This window comes from Amia ocellicauda, chromosome 1 (genome assembly GCF_036373705.1).
Source record: "Amia ocellicauda isolate fAmiCal2 chromosome 1, fAmiCal2.hap1, whole genome shotgun sequence".
NCBI lineage: Eukaryota > Metazoa > Chordata > Actinopteri > Amiiformes > Amiidae > Amia > Amia ocellicauda.
This window is the reverse complement of record NC_089850.1, coordinates 15,981,683-16,000,205: the sequence shown is the minus strand read 5'-3', so window position 1 is coordinate 16,000,205 and position 18,523 is coordinate 15,981,683. Positions and strand designations below refer to the sequence as shown.

General features: G+C 37.6%; 2 protein-coding genes across 6 annotated transcripts in view; one reads left to right on the top strand and one right to left on the bottom strand.

The window, feature by feature from the left end:
- wdr26a (WD repeat domain 26a) overlaps positions 1–8,476 on the top strand; it is a 32,869-nt gene extending 24,393 nt beyond the window's left edge. For 2 of the 5 annotated variants that reach the window (XM_066695225.1, XM_066695143.1), the window contains exons 10-15: positions 68–213; positions 859–937; positions 2,850–2,979; positions 3,255–3,449; positions 4,504–4,542; positions 5,160–8,476. In XM_066695225.1, the coding sequence (XP_066551322.1) occupies positions 68–213; positions 859–937; positions 2,850–2,979; positions 3,255–3,449; positions 4,504–4,542; positions 5,160–5,185 (615 nt within the window). In that variant the 3' untranslated portion in view covers positions 5,186–8,476. The remainder of the gene's footprint in view (positions 1–67; positions 214–858; positions 938–2,849; positions 2,980–3,254; positions 3,450–4,503; positions 4,543–5,159) is intronic. The other 3 variants (XM_066695091.1, XM_066695308.1, XM_066695092.1) reach the window with 3 other exon arrangements.
- A 4,665-nt stretch (positions 8,477–13,141) lies between these two features.
- cnih4 (cornichon family member 4) lies at positions 13,142–17,592 on the bottom strand. The gene is made up of 5 exons (XM_066695423.1): positions 17,494–17,592; positions 16,905–16,973; positions 16,199–16,311; positions 15,450–15,590; positions 13,142–14,099 (listed from the first exon to the last, which is right to left on the bottom strand). Exons 1-5 carry the CDS (start codon positions 17,560–17,562, stop codon positions 14,072–14,074), a joined length of 420 nt encoding a protein of 139 aa, XP_066551520.1. The 5' UTR covers positions 17,563–17,592; the 3' UTR covers positions 13,142–14,071.
- Between the last annotated feature and the right edge of the window lie 931 nt (positions 17,593–18,523).

Sequence of the window (18,523 nt, the reverse complement as noted above, 5' to 3'; positions counted from 1 at the left end):
ACTTTGCTCTGAACGTAGGTAAGAGGATTAAGGAGTAAAGCACTGTTGCCTGTACTTTGCCATGCAGGATTTAGACGGCAACCTGCTGGACTCCTGGGAGGGTGTGAGAGTGCAGTGTCTGTGGTGTCTGAGTGACGGGAAGACTGTTCTGGCCTCAGACACACACCAGAGAATACGGGGCTACAATTTTGAGGACCTTACCGATAGGAACATGTAAGTTCCCCTCACAGATTTGTAAAATTTGGATGCGTCATTGTATCGACGTTCCCCCCCCCCCTCCCCCACAAAAGGGATGGCTTCACGTTGTTCAGATCCTTACAAAAAGCTCAGTGCCATGTATGTCAGAAAAAACGTCTTTTAGTGTGTGTTTTGGAAAATGCCAAGTGCAATGTCTGATATTATCAGTCTTTAAATTAACCCATAGACAACTTGTCTCTGCAAATCTGGATTGTCTATTATGCCAAATTTCAATGTCTTCACTGATTTATGTGTAAGGAATGTGCATTTGAGATTTACTCTGCACTTCAGTCAATTGTTGTCTGATATAACTTGGTATGGGTGCAATTCTCTTGTCATTGGATATAGGCCTGTTTTCAACTGCTCCTGCAAGCGGAGGCATGCTTTAGATCCTTTTATGCTTATGTGTAGCATGTGTGGTCTTGTTGACTTAAATTTTATCTAGTGTCTCAAATATGAAGACATTTGTTTGTCCTGTTTGTGATCAGTCCGAAAATTGTAATAGTGAAACTTTTGTTTTTCCCTTGCAGTTTTCATTATAAGAAACGAATCATCCTTATTCCTCTGTATCGGGTTTGCATATCATTGTTTTAATTTGACCTGTGCAATGGTTTCTTTCAGAGTACAAGAGGATCATCCAATAATGTCTTTCACAGTTTCAAAGAATGGAAGATTAGCTTTGTTAAATGTAGCAACTCAGGTAAGATGTTACATTTGTAACCATTATATACACACCTACTCAACCTTAGCAGATTATAACCAGGCTAAGGGATTTAAATGGGTTTAAAGTAAAATAATTTTGCATCCACACTAGGGGTGTAACTATGAGATTTTCACAGTACGATAACCATCAAAAAAAATAATACGGTATTATGGTGTATTGCTAATATTATTAGCAATTTAATTTTTAATGTATTAAATGTTTGATAAACACACATACATGTATTAAAGGTGGGATATCATTTTTTTCAGAATCCACTTTTAAAGTACAGCTGGTAGGTCAAAACAACTGTCTGGGAATTTTTTTGTGTAGGTTTTAATGCTCAGTCTAAAAAAATACATCTGAAGGTTGACCCCTCTGAAAAGTCCAGCTCACTCGAATCTGCGGCTAATGCGTGATGTCGCACCAGGTATTGCTCGCCGTCTCTCAGGCTGTTTTACTTTATTAGTGCTAACAAAAACCCGTTACCAAACATCATAACGCACCTGGGGGACAGATATCATGGTAAATAGGTGCATCATATATGGTTGCATCCAGGAACACAGCAGCGTCTCTGGATTCTTAAAGCCTTAAAAAAAAAAAAAATGTAGTGAAGAAACGAGAGGAGCTATTTTGTGCAGAATCCTGAGCTGGGAGATGCATCTTCTGTGATGCAATGCTCTGTGCTGCCACCTGGCCCTGCAATCTTGGGACATTGAGACAGGACAGGGTTCTAAATTAGCTGCTAAATTTTAAATAAATGAACATGTTAATTATCCCTACACTTTCGCTAAAATTAATCCGGTTTGCTGTATGACTGACTTTTCAACAAACAAGTCATTCTGATGATCAGTTCAACATCCAGCCTCTGAACAGCCGAGCAATGTTACTGTTGCACGTTATGGCAATTTTTATTACAGTTTAACAAACAGAAACTAAACTACTTTAATTTATTAGTGCATATGAGCAAATTAAATGTTATTATGATAATAATGAAATCCATAAAAAGTATATTGTAAATATTATATACATTATTATAATTATACCATTATTTGCCATGCATGATAATTAAGCACTATTATTAATTTGAGCGAAGGTGTAGGAGCTCATTATCAGGTTAATTTTTCTCAGTTAAGGAGTCTGTCTCAAAAGTGCACCAGGATTACAACAGCGCTCCACTGCATATTAATCAAATACGATTAAGTATATGAATCATCCTGCTCTTCTGTATCTGATGTCGGGGACTGTGAGGGTGAATTGTCATCCACAACACTTTCACGTGAAAAATCCGACCCACGGACCCAGTAACGGCGCTTTCACAGTCATCCACATTGATCGCCAGTGGTTTCAATCAGTGAAATACCTGGTGTGACGTCACGCACTCTCGCTCTTCCGGGTACAGCAGTCTTTTTTTTATTTTTATTTTTTAACTTTTTTCATATCTTATAATCAACCGATGTTAATTAAACTTTCAGTGCATATTTAGAAAATATAGCTACAACTTGTAGCTAAAATTACAACTGTCTGCTTTTCCAACCAAGGTGTTCCTTGAAACAGTTACATTCCTAATCCACACTAAACTTGATAGATAAGCAAGTTAATCAGTGAAATTTGAACCTCACTCAGGAGACAGTCTTGTACTGAAGCTTGTTAAGTATAATCTGATTGTTATATTGGTGTGCTTTGTAACTTTCATTGCCAGGCTGCAGATAAACCTTGGCTTAAAGCAGCCAGATCTCAACCATTTTCTAGTCTTCAGAGGATATATTTGGGTTATGTGTAACTGCAGTTGATGCTTCTGCTCAGCTATGTGTACTGTACTTTGACCAATAAAACAAGGGGGAAAAAATGTAAAATGTGCTTTATTACATGGTACTGAAATAATAAATACACCTCCATTTCACCCCTCTAGGGAGTTCATTTATGGGACTTGCAGGACCGAGTTTTAGTGAGGAAGTATCAAGGGGTCACACAAGGATTTTACACAATCCACTCATGTTTTGGAGGCCACAATGAAGACTTCATCGCTAGTGGTAGCGAAGGTAAGATTTATTTGATGTGTATGTTTACTTTTAATGTTGACCCTGAGGAAGGAAGGGGTGTCTGGATGACAATATGATTTGTATTATATTTTATTATTTTATGGGATTTGACATTGATTTTTGATTCTGTCATTGCAGAAGTTTGGGAAGTGATTCGGGTTAAATGGGGGGGGGGGAAAAAAAAAAAGTTGGGTGTTATACCAAACTATTTGTATTAAAGAAACAATGGTGTTTTATATAAATGTAAACCGATATTCCTTGCTGTTTTTCGATAGACCATAAAGTTTATATCTGGCACAAACGTAGTGAGCTGCCAATAGCAGAGCTGATGGGACACACACGCACAGTGAACTGTGTCAGCTGGAACCCGCAGGTCCCTGGCATGATGGCCAGCGCATCGGACGACGGCACCGTTAGGATATGGGGACCAGCACCTTTTGTAGACACCCAGGATTTTGAAGGTATCCATGGTAAATTAACCTTTTCAATCTTTCTTCTTCTTTGTCAGTTACATTTTTACTCGCCCTCAAAAAGACAGGTTTAGTCTCTATCATTTTGAAGCTCTAAACCTTTTGTGTGGTTTTGTACTTTATATTACTCTCCAGGCACACATTTCAGCCCAGTTCCCCAGGAATGTAACCTGTTACCACCCTGTGCTAAAATGTCCACTGTTGGTGTTGCTGGATCTTTTGTGTTTGGTACCCTGTGCAATTTGCATTTGATTTGTGTTAGACTAAAACAGTTGTGATTTGTTAGGGGTGTAGCTACTACTTTGAGAGGGTAAACTAATGAGGAGGCGCTTGCAATAGGCTTTCCTCATTCCATGCTCATTGGAAGACTAAACCAAATAGATGCATATAATACACTTCTGATTTCCTCTCAGTCTTATTTTCAATGGGATTATGTGTAAATTTACATTAGATTAATTTTGCCTGCTGTAGCTTCACTCTGTCACTCAACATGGGAGTCATTATAACAGATTCCGTTTAATCAACAGATTGGTCACTTTCTTATTTGTGAAAGTAAAGATGCAGGATCTCATAGACTGTAGACTAGGCAGCAGGGACTTGCCTTTAGAAGAATTATGTACCCAGTGTCAGTCTTTCACCTTTGCTCACCACAGTAGCTCTGTACATAGTCAAGTTCTCAGTGGTTAATCTGATAAGAGAATATGACTATTACAGCAATGACTCAAATAAGATTTCTATATCTCATATTTCACAAACCAAAGGGCTTTTTTATACTTTTATTGTCTAAGGACATTTATGGAATGCCGTTTTAAAATGGCATTTATACTTGTTTTTATTCAATTAAACACTGCTGGTCAAAGCAGTATTAACTAATACTAAGCTGTAGAGATGCTCACATTGCTGGTAATATTACACACAATTAAATACCTGACTTCCCCTTGTGTCATTTACATATTCACTTGGAAGATACCATTTGCCAATCATATTGGCTGATGCTGTTCCCGTTGTCATGTCACTCAATTCAAATGGTTTCTGTCCCACCTTTTCTTTGAAGATGCCTCCAGAATTTATCAGATTTCTTTGGATGGAGTCGGTTAGTATTTTAACCTTTCAGCAATTTCTGACACTGATCGTTTTACACGAAAGTTTGTATTTCTTCTTAGGTTTTCACTCCTCTTCTAATGGGTTTAACTTTTGGTTTCAGAAGAATACTTGCTATCATGCTGTCGTCTTACTTGTCTCTTGGAGGTGGTAGGGTCTGTTGGTTATTATGCAAAGTTTTTTTGTGCAAAATAACAGATTTTTCAAACCATAAATGCCGATGTGATAATACAGGTCATATTTACTTTGGATTAAAAAAAAAAGCTTCCTGGGTAAACAATCACTGTTCTGTATAACACAATTTTCTATTTTCTTCATCATCAGTTATGATTTTAAAAGACTGTCAGTTGGGCTAAGGCAGTTAGTGACTCTTGGTAGGTGAACACAGAATATAATTTTACTTTTAGAAGCACAGCTAAATGTGCAGGGGCTTGTTAAATTGATTCCATGAGTGAAAATTAAAATGTAAAAAAGCTAATTCAGATTAAGGTAATGAGCAGATTCTACAGCACAGCCTGACACCCAACTGACAGTCTCCTTTTAAACAGACATTGTGAGAGGGGTGAGCTTCCATATTCCTAACCTGTTTCGTTGTCTTTTCCCTCACAGAGGATTGCAGTAGCATGGATAGTTGATGGTGACTTTGGAGTGGACGACTTCTCTAAAAAATAAAAATACAAAAAAATTATAAAAAAGAAGAAGGAAAGAGAAAAAAATAAAACCTAAAAAATAAATTAGTTGCATTTTAAATGGCTCTGGAGTTGGTGTAACAAATTCTCGATCGATTACTGGACAGAAATGATCTTCATTTAAAGAAACCAGAGAAAAAAAACAACTGAACAATCTATGGCACTCGAATAAGGAGCCAATAATCCTACCATCTTGCTTCATAGTTACAAAGAAGAAGCACGTCGTTAGAGCAGTCGGACGCCTTGTTGAAATATCCCCATTGGTTTGTGAAGAACTGTGATACATTGAGACTATCCGTTGGACTCACCTTTTTTCTTTTTTTTTTTTCCTTGCCAATTTTGGTCTGGCAACTTTCTCTTTCTTGTCGTTCTTCTACGTAATGGAGTTTAAATGCTTGTTTGGATTTATATATTTTTTTTTATTTAACAGTTTAGAGGGCTTGATTAGTGAAATTGGAGTGCTTTAGTCTGGAAAAAAAAAATATATACACTTAATAGGAGATCTCTTTTATCCTTTTTTGTTTTCATTTTATAAGTCCCCTGAGACTCCTAGCCCCATTTGGTTTAGTATCTCTACAGCACGGTTCATGGTTTTCCTGCAGATCTTAAAGGTCAATATCCTGGGAAATAAATATCTGCTGAGAGTATGCTTAGTATCATCCTTAATTACCCAGAGACACCAATAATACTTTTTGCATGGAGTAACGTGAGCGGATCCAAAGGAATGTGGCTGTACTGTAGTCAATGTGATCGTCGCCACAGTTCTGTAAAAACAAATCTGCATCATCTCTCACATCTGACCTTTCTCATTAACACTTCACTATCAATAGTGCTTTAAATACATGGAGTCTACAACAGGATAGGTTTTGCAGGGAAAATTTGAATATCTTCAACAGTGCTGAGTTGTTGCTTCAAACTTTGGACAAGGCTGCTTTGCTGCTGCAGTCTCTGGGAGAGTTAGTGTGGTCTATTGGAAATAGCGATCGGCTCCGAGATGCCTCACACTATTCGACAGTAGTTCACATGTCGTTTTCTTATGGCATCCTGCAGCTTTTTGTGTAGTCAAAGGGTACAATATTAGCAGTTCAAGACTGTTTAAAACCCAAGAATTCAAAGGAAGTCTATAGTTCTGCCATCTCAAACTACAGGCATTTTAGTTCCCTATTCTTTTATGTATTGCCCCCCCGACCTGCCCTCTTAAACTCACTATTACACTAACCGCACTTTGGTTGATTGTTTGTACAAACCATTCCCGATGACACTTTCACATTTGTTTGTGGTGACGATGCACGCTAGGCTGCATCTCCCATCAGTAGATTATGAAACCTGCATCCCTTATTTCTGTCTATGAAACCTTGATTCCAGCTTTACTCCAGTCCTCACTGGTCTCTGTACTCAACCCTTATTTAGTCGCCGATGCTTTTGAGAATAGTCCTGCCTATGGAAATGCAAGACTGTGCATTTTAACAACTGTAAGTTCTTCACACCGAGTAATTCTAAAGCCCTTGACCAGTGTAAACTCTGGGGTAAAAGATACATAAAGCTTACATTTTTGTAGAGAATTATTTTAAATAATTGTTTGTTTGTTTTCTTTCTTTCCACTTTGTATTTGGAACAATTTACATGTTAAAATACAGAATTTGCCCAAATATCAACAGGTATGTTTCTTTTTTAGTAGAAAATGTCTTCTGTTTTTTAAAAAAAGGTTTCTTTGAAATAATTGGCTTGTTTCAATATTAATACAGATGCATCTCCAGTGCAGAATGATGGGTACAATCTCACAGCTCAGAGATCGTTGTCTATTTTAAGTCTAAATGCCATACCATCAAGGCTATGTTTGTTTATATCAGTTTTATTACCATATTTTAACATGGAACTATACATAAATATTTTCCCAAATTAGTCAAGAAAATATGTTTTCATGATTAGCCAAACTGCTGCATTATTACAAAATATGGACAATATTTGGCACTTCTGGTAGCAGCACATGGAGCCATGAACTTTAGGTGAGGAATAATTTGTTCATGATTTTGTCTTGTCCTGTCATTAGTGGGTTATAAATTGCTGATCGGGGTTCTTCCCATACATGCTGTTGCTTCATTTTCAAGGTCTGAGGCATTTATAAAGACAGGTGAATGCTTTCTGACTTCCATGTATTGTTTATTGTAGGTGTTCTTCAGTTTTGGGGGAAGGGGAGGAAACAAAATGCACTTGCACTACATCCAAAATAACAAGGTGCTGGAAGTTGGAAAAGGAACATTCAGATTATTTTATTAGTGCCTACAAGCCCAGACTTGAATCTTGAATATGCCTGGGAAGTACCCGATCCACAGCTTCGGATATGGCGTCTGCATCCCAACAGTGGATCAGATGTGAAAGATAGACTTGCAGAGCTCATTCGCAATCTGGGCCATTTAAAATGTCGTAATGCATAAAGTACATTTCATCGGTATATGCTGCAACTCTAAAGCTTGAAAGCAACAGATTATGCACCTGCTGACTCGGGGGGAAGTTAAGAATTGTTGGTGGTTGTTTTCTCAATCACCATGATTTGCAAATATATTTTTGTGGCTGAACAGATAAGCGGGTAAGTTTACGGTAGAGACGGCTGAACCAGTCATCTCAGAAGTGTAACGGTTGCCCAGTGTCGTCCTTTTACTGGGAAAGATGGATAGATTTAAAATGTCCTGGGCAGAGGAGTCGTCAGTTATTTTTTTGGGGCACAAAAGTACTGTATTGGCGATCCTGGGAGTGGAGGAATGAACAAGCAATTCCTTCCTCTTCCCCAGTCAGCATGTACACATACATTTCAGTTCCCAAAACTCTTGATACGTAGTGTATATGTTTTAACTCTGGCAAGTGAGACCTGTCTTTGCATATAGTGGGGTTCCCTTTGTCTGTTACTGTACACACGTAAGCGTGTGGCTAAACGCACATACAGCACCCGCGTCATTTGTAGGCGCTTCATCAACTTTTGGATTCTGAGTAATGTGGAAATGGACATTTTTTACATATTTTTATTGAAAATAAAAACAAACTTCAATATTTTGGATTACTTCCATCCTTTTGAATCAACATAAGTCCTTTAAGGGCACGATGCCCACAAAATACATGGTGCTTGCACTTCTAGTGTTCTTCTATTGTTCAGTTTTGCTTGTATTTCTGTGTTTAAAGAATACACATGTTTACAAACACTGTTAACTGTAAAACAATAATAAAAATGCCTATACAAATTCAGTTGCTAGATCAGTAGACTTGGCATGTTTAGACTTTATTTAAATTGTTTTGGACTAGCATGTTATGTATGGAACAGGATGTGAGGTGTGAACTTAATTTGGTGATTGAAATAATAGGTGAAAGTAATCCCTGTCTAGGTAAAGTATTGATATTTCAATCAGCAATCGATTAAAAAAAAAAAAAAAAAAACCTTAGCTAACATGTCCTGGGGAACCAGACATATCTTAATTGGCAGTAAGTATGTTCCTCATAAGAAAACTCTCCGTGCTGAAGACATTCCCATACTGCTTCACATGTCCTGACTGAATACCCCACTGTGACTACACACTATCCCTGCAGTAGTCAGACCTAGGACCTGGGTATTTGAAAGGATTTGAGACCTTACATTGTTTTTAAAGCATTCATAGGATTAATATGCAATTATTCCAGCAGGCCTTTGCATCGAATCACCTCATAATATCTGGACAATGTAGATCTGTATCTGTAGCATATCACCATCTGAGTGTACCTGATAAAGCTGTGTACCTTGATTTGGCAATATGCCTAGACTTCAGCATTCACAGTGTTGGGACAATAAGGGCTTGAAACTACAGCTATTCTAACCATGGGTGTGGAGACTCGATCCCTGTGGGTCACCGCAGCGATGAGAGCAGATGGAAGTCCTACAAAAGTCTTGTTTTTGTTTTCAATTGATACATCTCTTACAGCGCTTCCATTTAAATGCATCAAAATTAGAATCCACACTTCAAAATTAAACTGAAAATGACCTATACTGACCTTTTGATAGAAAAGATCCAGCTGTAACACTGAAAATGTTTAAAGCTTTTGCAGAGATGGGTAAGGGTCTCTATTCAAATTGAATATATATTTTTAGTCTATTATCTATTTTGAGCCAACCCAGTGCCAGTACCAGTACACGCATGTGTTGTGTATGTGTGCGCGCACGTGTGTGTATATTTAACACACACACACTTTTTGAAATGTGGTTTTAAATTGTGATCCTAGTTATTTGGGGTATTTTTACCTACATCTTGTACTTTATTGAAGTCTGATATTGACAATTTTTTTAGTCCTGTTTAGTGAGAACACAGCCTTTAAAGTATGATTGTGTGTGTTTGTGTTTTCTGTTTTACTGTTTTTGCATCCAAAGGTATTTTGCCATTGGTCATTTTCCACTCTTCTCAGTGTCTCCTTCAGACTTGGGCGGTAGTCCTCTTCAGCCAAACGATACTTTGTGGAAGAGTCCTGTGCATGTGTCTGTAGTCATTCTGCCAGTGAAGTTTCTTAAAAAAAAATATATATATATATATATATATATATATATATATATATATATATATATATATATATATAATTTTAATTATAAACAAAGGTACATCAAGAGTAGAGCTTGTGACCCTGCCGAGTGGCTTGTTTTTTAAACTGTCAGGCGGTGTTGTTACTGTAAGAGCTGCTTGCAGTGCCGTCACGGTGCTGCTTTGGTAGATTTAACACCATTTCATTTTGCTTATAATTTCTTAAAGTGCAACTCCTTCCTTAATTTTCTGAGGCAGCAATGTAAGGCTATTAACCTCCAATTATCAGCAATTCCCAGTTTAGTAACCAGTTGATATTGTGATGCTGTTTTAGGACCATAGGACTTGACTAGGCCAGTTTTTTTTTTTTTTTTTTTTTTTTTTTTTTTTCTTCAGCCTTGCATGGCCGCTGGGGGGCAGGGGTCCGTCCTTAGCATTTCACAGATGTTTGACAGTCTTGTACTTCAGTTAATAAAATACCGGTCAGTGTGTTAGTTTAGTTGCAAAATTGGGGATTACCGGTTTTATTTTATAACCAGCCACAATGACTGAATGTTGTGTACCTTGCTGTCTGTTGTGCCTGAGTAAAATGGGTTGGCTCACAATAGCAGTTTTAGGATTTTCTTTTTATTATATAAATAAAGGTTGACAATAGACCACCACTGGACAAGGTGCTCCTTTGATTTTTTTTTTTTTTTTTTTTTTTTTTTTTTTTTTCCTCCTCTTTACAAGGGTTTGGTCTTGGTCACCATTTTTTTTATATATATATAATTTTAATATGCTTGGTCTAGTCACAAAGAAAGCAGGAAAATGTACTACATTAATTACTGGCATTTCTCAAGATGTCAAATCAAATGATTGGAAATGTCTGAGAGCACAAAATCACGTTTAACGATGGCTTAAGCAGTACATGCGTTTATTTAAAGCTGCTTGTTCTTAAGGGGAAAAACTATTCTGCAGGATTTCAACTGCATCCTGTGACTGGGGGGTGGTTACGTTTAAAATCCAGCGTTGCCTTCGCACACTTTGACCCACTTGTTGTCTGTGTTGGGAAGATAGGGCCGACACTTCATAGCTGCAAACTCTGGTTGAAAAACATGGTTCCCTGCTTTGCCAAATTAAATTCTTCTTATTCGCCATATTGTAGTTTAGTAGTGATGCAGTTCCTTTAGCTTAGGCTTCAATTTCACGTTTAACAGAATGGAAGAAAATAGTGGTTTTATTCCATCATGAACCGAGCTGCAGAGAGAGACAAAATACCATCTATACTCACACATCTAAGATTACTAAACTGTCAAGATTTCTATGACGTTGTGGTGGATCTAGTTACATTTAGAGCTTTTTTTGGTATGTAATAACTATTTGCTATGGACTGATATTAAATGTTTCAAAAGACTTTTTGTCTATCTGTTTTTATGGAACTTTTGTTACTTATTTACTTTTAACATTATATTGGGTTATTTTGTTTTATTTCCCATTTATTTTATTTTTCTGTATTATCACATTAAAATATAACCTGCCACTGGGCCTCTTATTCTCAGTATTTATTATAAACTACTAGTACTACAGTTAGTTTTTATTATTATTACTATACCCACTATAATTGATTCACCGAACAAGCATCAACTGTAAACATTGTGAAACGGGTGCATTATCATCACCTCATTTAACAATTTGATTCTTTGTCTTTTGCCCAAGTAACAATTGTAAAAGGAGTAAGGCTCATTATCAAGCCCAATTAAATGGGGTGTACTTTTGATTTAAACACAATTACTTGACTGGGGAGGGGAAAGAAAGGAAGTCTATTCATTTTATTCTGTTTGGATGTAACATACCAGGAATGCCTCAGGGTGGTAAAGTGTGCATCTCAAAACCATTTCAAGAGGGGGCTCAGTGGGCTCCTCATGCGATTTGTCTCAAGTGGTTTCACGCCACTTGATGCTGGGAATGACCAGCGATGACGCGTATGTTGGAGTCTGTTCCTCGATCCAATTCAAGAGCGGTGAACATCAGAACTAGTCGGACCGTTTCCAAGCAAAACCAAGACAACCAAATTCTTCAAATGTACCGCTGTTGTGGAACAGCTGGTCTAAACCCTTAATGCAACTTGTTTTAATTGGTATAGTTTCCTTAAAATCAACCCCCCCCTGTAAAGCCTTTAACATGCACAATTATTTTCTTTGCCAGGTTTTAACAGTTTTCAATGTTGGTGTTCTTTAGCTGCCCAATCTCAGTTGTGTGTCTTCTGGACATTTCTGTGGGACGTCAGCAGGGCTCTACTTTGCATTTAAATGTGTTATTATGAAAGTGGTTGTACTGTTTTGTAATGTTGTGTAGGAGAAGTGTTATGTATGCATATTTTAAATAAAGAAAAAAATCAGGGTTTTAAAAGCAAACAAAAAACAAACATGGATAGTCAAATGGGGAAGACGAACAGTGTCCTGAATAGGGTTCTATTTACAACACAGCTGGCATATCAGGGGTTAACTGGTGTTTGCAGCTGTTTGCCGTTACCAGTTTGAATTAAAAAAATAAAACAACTTTTTAATACAAAGATATATTCTCTATCTTTTTTTTTTTTTACTTTGGTTTATTTACTCAAAGGGTGGTAACGTTTGCAGATATATATAGAAAGAGAATGAAGAACAATAATCCTGAGTGATGTTCGCATCCCAATAACTCATTGATTAAATCCAGATTGTCAGTATTTACATACAATAGAGAAGAATTTGTGTAGATTGCAACTGTTACAAGCAGAATGGTGATGTGAACAAACACTGGTTTGTTTAGTTACACTTCATCTACCGAGCCATCGATCCCTTAGTTTCCGTGGATGATGCCAAAGCCTGTTAATTTATTGACTTTTAATACACCTGCCTGGAGATCATTATTCCTGATTAAAGCTTTATAGTTGCTACAGTCCAATCAACCTAGAAGGACTATAAAGCTTTAGAATGTAGTGCAGATAACTTAAACTACACTCCGGCAGAAATAATCTTGAAATATTTCTTTTAAGAATATGGTGTAAAAGTACAGCTAAGAATCTGACAAGTTTAGTTTTAGAATTATTTTTAATACATTATTTTTGAAGGATCCCAGTGAACCCTCACAGTGGGATTTGATAGTTTTTTCCCCCCCATCAGCCAGCACTGCCTCCTACTGCTATTGTAAATACACTTGCAATTTAACTTCCAGGTGGGCCCATATGTCCTCTTTTTTGTTGAGCTACATCAAATATTTAGTCTTACGATGCATACGTTTCCTTCATACTCTTCGTGATAATAAACCCACCTTTCTGTTTAACAAAGAACTTAGAAAAATTGTGTGGCTACATTGTAAAGCACTAAACCACTAATAAGGAAAAAAGGCATTTGGAGAAAGTAAATTTATTTAAGAAACTGCACATTTCAAAAGCTTTTAAAAAAAATAAGTTTAACTCTACAAAGTCTGAATACTTCTTAAACCTCTGTACAATGAACAGTGACTTGAAACTGACTGAACTTTTTTGAATTCATACAATGCATGATACATAAAAGTTTTGTTTTGTTTTTTATCCCAATTAATCTTGCGTAAAGGGCTGGTTTCACAGACCAGATTAGCACTAGTTTTGGGCTACCCAGGAGTGTGAGAACACTGCTAACCACACCATGAAAGTAGCAGAAAGACTTCATTAAGTAAGAGTGGCTTCTTCGTGGAATATGATTTGTCTGTTGAGAAGAGGGAAACCTGATTTTACACTGTGAACACTGTCGTCAATGGCTAAAGGACTTGGCAATTACAATGAAAGTTAAGCAGCTATTGCTTCCCAGTGCCTAAATGGTTATGGTTATTTACAGCAGCAAATGGAGAAGAACCGTCACTCATCTTGGTTGTAGTTATACAGGCATTTGATTGGTCATCGCTGGAGTGAGTTTGGGAATAAGCTAATTCTTCTAAAATAGGACCAGAGTATCATGGATGCCACAATGAATGAATCTGGGTTGTAAAAGTGTCCTGGCAGAACAAAATATCACCCCTTATAGATAACGTAGCACAGAACACCAGAAACACAAGTCAAGTGTTTAAATTACAGGTTGATCCAGGTTTTGCTTAAGCTGTGTAACACACACACACACAAAGTGGTGTCTCCCACAGATTAAGTGTCGAAGCCTGATGTATCATTTTCCATTGTCACATGTGATGCTGGGGTGTTGATTTGATTCCTGCTGGCAGATTACATATCGAGAACAAATGAGAACAAATGCTCAGTTAAAGGAGACGTTCATGATTTGGCAGCTTCAGTCCAAAGGTGCTGTAGACGTCAGTCGTTGATTAACGCCAGGATCATGCTGTGAGGAAAAGGAGTCTGAGGTAAGCAACTGCAGGATTGACTGCTAGTCAGGAGAGATACTTACATCATAATCATCTGTGGATCAATGTCAGTCCTAGCATGCGTTGCAGATTCTCATCTCAGATTTTTATCAGAATTGCCAGAAAACTAGTGTGTGTGAGTATGGGTTTACAAATGGCATAAAAACTCACAATGTGAATAATGTAATATATATTATCACAAAGCACACTTCTGGTTGGTTTGCATTTTTAAAACCCTGGTATTTACATGGACTGTTTTTTACATCCAAATTTGCTCCAGAGGTGTCTCACTATCACGTATGCTCTAGAACCGATTCAAGCTTAATTGTTGCCAAATTCCATATCCCGATAATTGCCTGTATTCCAGGTTTGTTTCTTGGAATCCTGTCTCTCTTGACGGTATAATTTCCTTTTTTGATGGGACAGGAATACCTCAAAGGCCAATGACAGGAGTTGTGTAAATTAAACTACTTCAGTCCACTTTTTAAAGTTATAAATGGTTCAATTCACCTTCAATTAAATTATTTTAATTTGTTCTTTGCATGTATTATTGAGTATGACCTGCACATTTACAGCCCCTTTAACCTGTGCTGTAATGGTTTAGAAAGCCGCCAGTACCAGCAGCTTCAATCCTCTTTTGACTTTAGTGTAATTACATTACTTTCATTTACGGACACTTGACATAAATGCCTAAACAAATCATTCTTTTAAATGGTTTTTCATTATAGCACTGAGAGTTCTAATGGCTATCTTATGGGAGTGGATAAACACACTAACTATTAACAATTCCCACAACATATATAAATTAATTTCCACAGCATTGATGATAGTTGCATAGCTGATTGAAATGTTTGCACAAGAACAATGTATTGCTCTTTGTAGTAGTTTGTTGGCTGATGTTGGACTAATTGCTTTCAACAAAATAAAATGTGTATATAGGCATAATTTGAATGCTATGTATCCACTGATTATTACTTTTAACATTTTTCACCATTTGGACTTCCTTATTTGGATTACTTATTAATGGCTAAGTGAACTCCTACCAAAATCATTCCTAAATTAGATATGGTTTAAGAAATACACTTTTAATTGTATGGTTACCATGAAATGTAGCACATAAAAACCTGGACAGCTTGGCAATTAATACCAGCCCTGTATCAAGTGCTGCACAGATTTATGTATATTGTTGCAGCGACCAGACACCCATGCACAAGACCTGTGCTGGTTGTGTTGTTTAAGTGCCGTGGGGGAGCAACAATTAATTTAACAAGCTCAGGATGAACAATACTGGAATGAAACTGCATCAAAAATGAATAGAACTCACTCACCTGTACAAGTAAATAAAGAAACACAGAAGGTGGAAGCCCAGTTTGATCATCGCCTCCTTCATGTGGGATTTCAGCTGCCCTCGATTGTGAATCTCTGTTGGGTCAAAAACTCCCATATTCCCCAGAGGAACCTTTATAAGTCTTCATAACAAAATAAAAATAAAACCTGTGTATTAGTCACTCCCGTTTATCAATTAGCAAACGATTTTGCCTCCCCCATTACAGTGCCCACAATAACATTTTGCACATTATATTACATATAAGGAAAATAATGCACTGATGACTAAAGCAATTTCATTTCATTAGGATTAATATAAAAGCTTGACAGAATTCTGCAATCCTACAGAGAACGACTTATAAAAATCCCCTCCTTTCACTGTCCAATTTGCAATGCAAATAAGCTCAGATTGAAGATAAGAAAAGCCAACAATGACAGGATGCCACATGACCCTTTTGGCTCATTGGTTAAAAGTAGCTGATCAACAGGAGGGTGCCAGCACATGGCTGGGTATTTTGTTCCACACCCTTACATCTCATTGTGTAAAGACGTACTTCCTATTTTCAATTCTTAACATACAATTTTAAATTCTTCTTCAAGTGTGAACCCCAAGTTTTTGCACACCATGCAGGAAGCTCAATACCTGAATCAAACCCCCTCCTGATTACCACTGTTTACAACTGGTAAGTGTTTGGCTCATTCAAGACACAAAGGGCAGTGTGGTGAGAGTAATACATCTCCGCAAACTTACCTGTACATGTTCCACGCTGCAACAGGCAGATTGAGAAGGAAGACAAACCAGTGCAATGAAACCAGCATCAGAGTTGTGGCTATTCCCTGACCTACCAATTCTGGAACAACCCACTGTGAAGTTACAGCAATAAAAAAGAAAGATGATACAAAAATGTTACTATTAACTTCTTCAAACATGTATGGTTACAAAACAAAAACAACATCATCCAATTACCGAGAGCACCCCACAGCAATTGTTACAGCATCATCTTAGTTGCACACAAAAATATAAATGGTTAAACTGGTAACAGAGGGGTGTGTATGAGCAGTGAACACAGCAATGCTATTTCTGTATCAATGGTCCTGGTCTTTGATAGTGTATGGACACATACCCAATTTGAGGGGGGCATCACCCAAATATTTGCAGCATTACAAAGTAAAATGAATAAAGGGAAAGTTATAAATATAGCTTTTAGGAAACTATAGGATACAGTTAATAAAGTTCAATGTGTGTTTGTGTACAGGACAATTAATCATTGTGGCTTCAATTAGAAAGTGGAATTCCTACCAGACTGCATTTCTTTTTTTTAATACTTTAAACAAATAACTAGTTGTAAACAATTAACTAGGTTGTTAAGAGGATCTATTGGGTTCAAAGTGCAAAACCAATACATTTGCAGACATCTCATTTTTAAAGATTTATACAACAAAACCCAAACACTCACTTTGTTTAATTTGGAACAGCAAGATCTTGAGTTAATGTAATCACACTCTAGATCTGAGAGAGTAATTATCTGTAACAGGAGTTAAAGAAATATGTCTGTTTTAATCTACTGTATCTGTATAACGCTTGTAAAGCATCATCATGAATAGCCTAAACCCTTTGATCGACACACTGAATACTCATTTTAATCTACAGGTTTGCTTCACTCATACAGATACACACATAAACATGCGTACAAGCCTCCAACATTAAGACAGAGCCACCACTCCCTCAAACTATCATTTCAAATAGTACCCACATGAGCTATTCACGTTTACGCAGTTTCCACAGTAATAATTGAAGCAGTTAATCATGCAAAGCTACTTTTACTAAAAATAAATACAACTTTTATCAAGCTTGCTTTGGCTAAACTGTGATCAATGTCTTACTGAGTTCAATCTCAGTACTGTGTCCACATACTGACCTACTCGTCCCCACTTTGAAGTTCATAATCAGATACACATGCATTCACACACATTTAGCATTCGCACGATTAACTGTTTATCCCGCTTTGGGAAACGCAGCCATGTCCGTCCCATGTGAAAGGATACAAAGTACACTGACAGGAAAATTAAAGCACAGCAGTCGATCAGAGAGAGGATGAACACCGCCGCCTCCATCTTCTACTTCCGTCTTCTGAGCCACTTCCGCCAAAAGCAACAACTACATCCGCCCGCGTTTTTTGAAAAGCGAAAGGAGGCTCTTCAGTTGTGTTGTCGCCACCTTGTGCCGATTTCAAGAGCGCATCCAAAAACAGACAATTTCAATACTCTTTAATGAGGACGTACACTCACCTAAAGGATTATTAGGAACACCATACTAATACTGTGTTTGACCCCCTTTCGCCTTCAGAACTGCCTTAATTCTACGTGGCATTGATTCAACAAGGTGCTGAAAGCATTCTTTAGAAATGTTGGCCCATATTGATAGGATAGCATCTTGCAGTTGATGGAGATTTGTGGGATGCACATCCAGGGCACGAAGCTCCCGTTCCACCACATCCCAAAGATGCTCTATTGGGTTGAGATCTGGTGACTGTGGGGGCCAGTTTAGTACAGTGAACTCATTGTCATGTTCAAGAAACCAATTTGAAATGATTCGACCTTTGTGACATGGTGCATTATCCTGCTGGAAGTAGCCATCAGAGGATGGGTACATGGTGGTCATAAAGGGATGGACATGGTCAGAAACAATGCTCAGGTAGGCCGTGGCATTTAAACGATGCCCAATTGGCACTAAGGGGCCTAAAGTGTGCCAAGAAAACATCCCCCACACCATTACACCACCACCACCACCAGCCTGCACAGTGGTAACAAGGCATGATGGATCCATGTTCTCATTCTGTTTACGCCAAATTCTGACTCTACCATCTGAATGTCTCAACAGAAATCGAGACTCATCAGACCAGGCAACATTTTTCCAGTCTTCAACTGTCCAATTTTGGTGAGCTTGTGCAAATTGTAGCCTCTTTTTCCTATTTGTAGTGGAGATGAGTGGTACCCGGTGGGGTCTTCTGCTGTTGTAGCCCATCCGCCTCAAGGTTGTACGTGTTGTGGCTTCACAAATGCTTTGCTGCATACC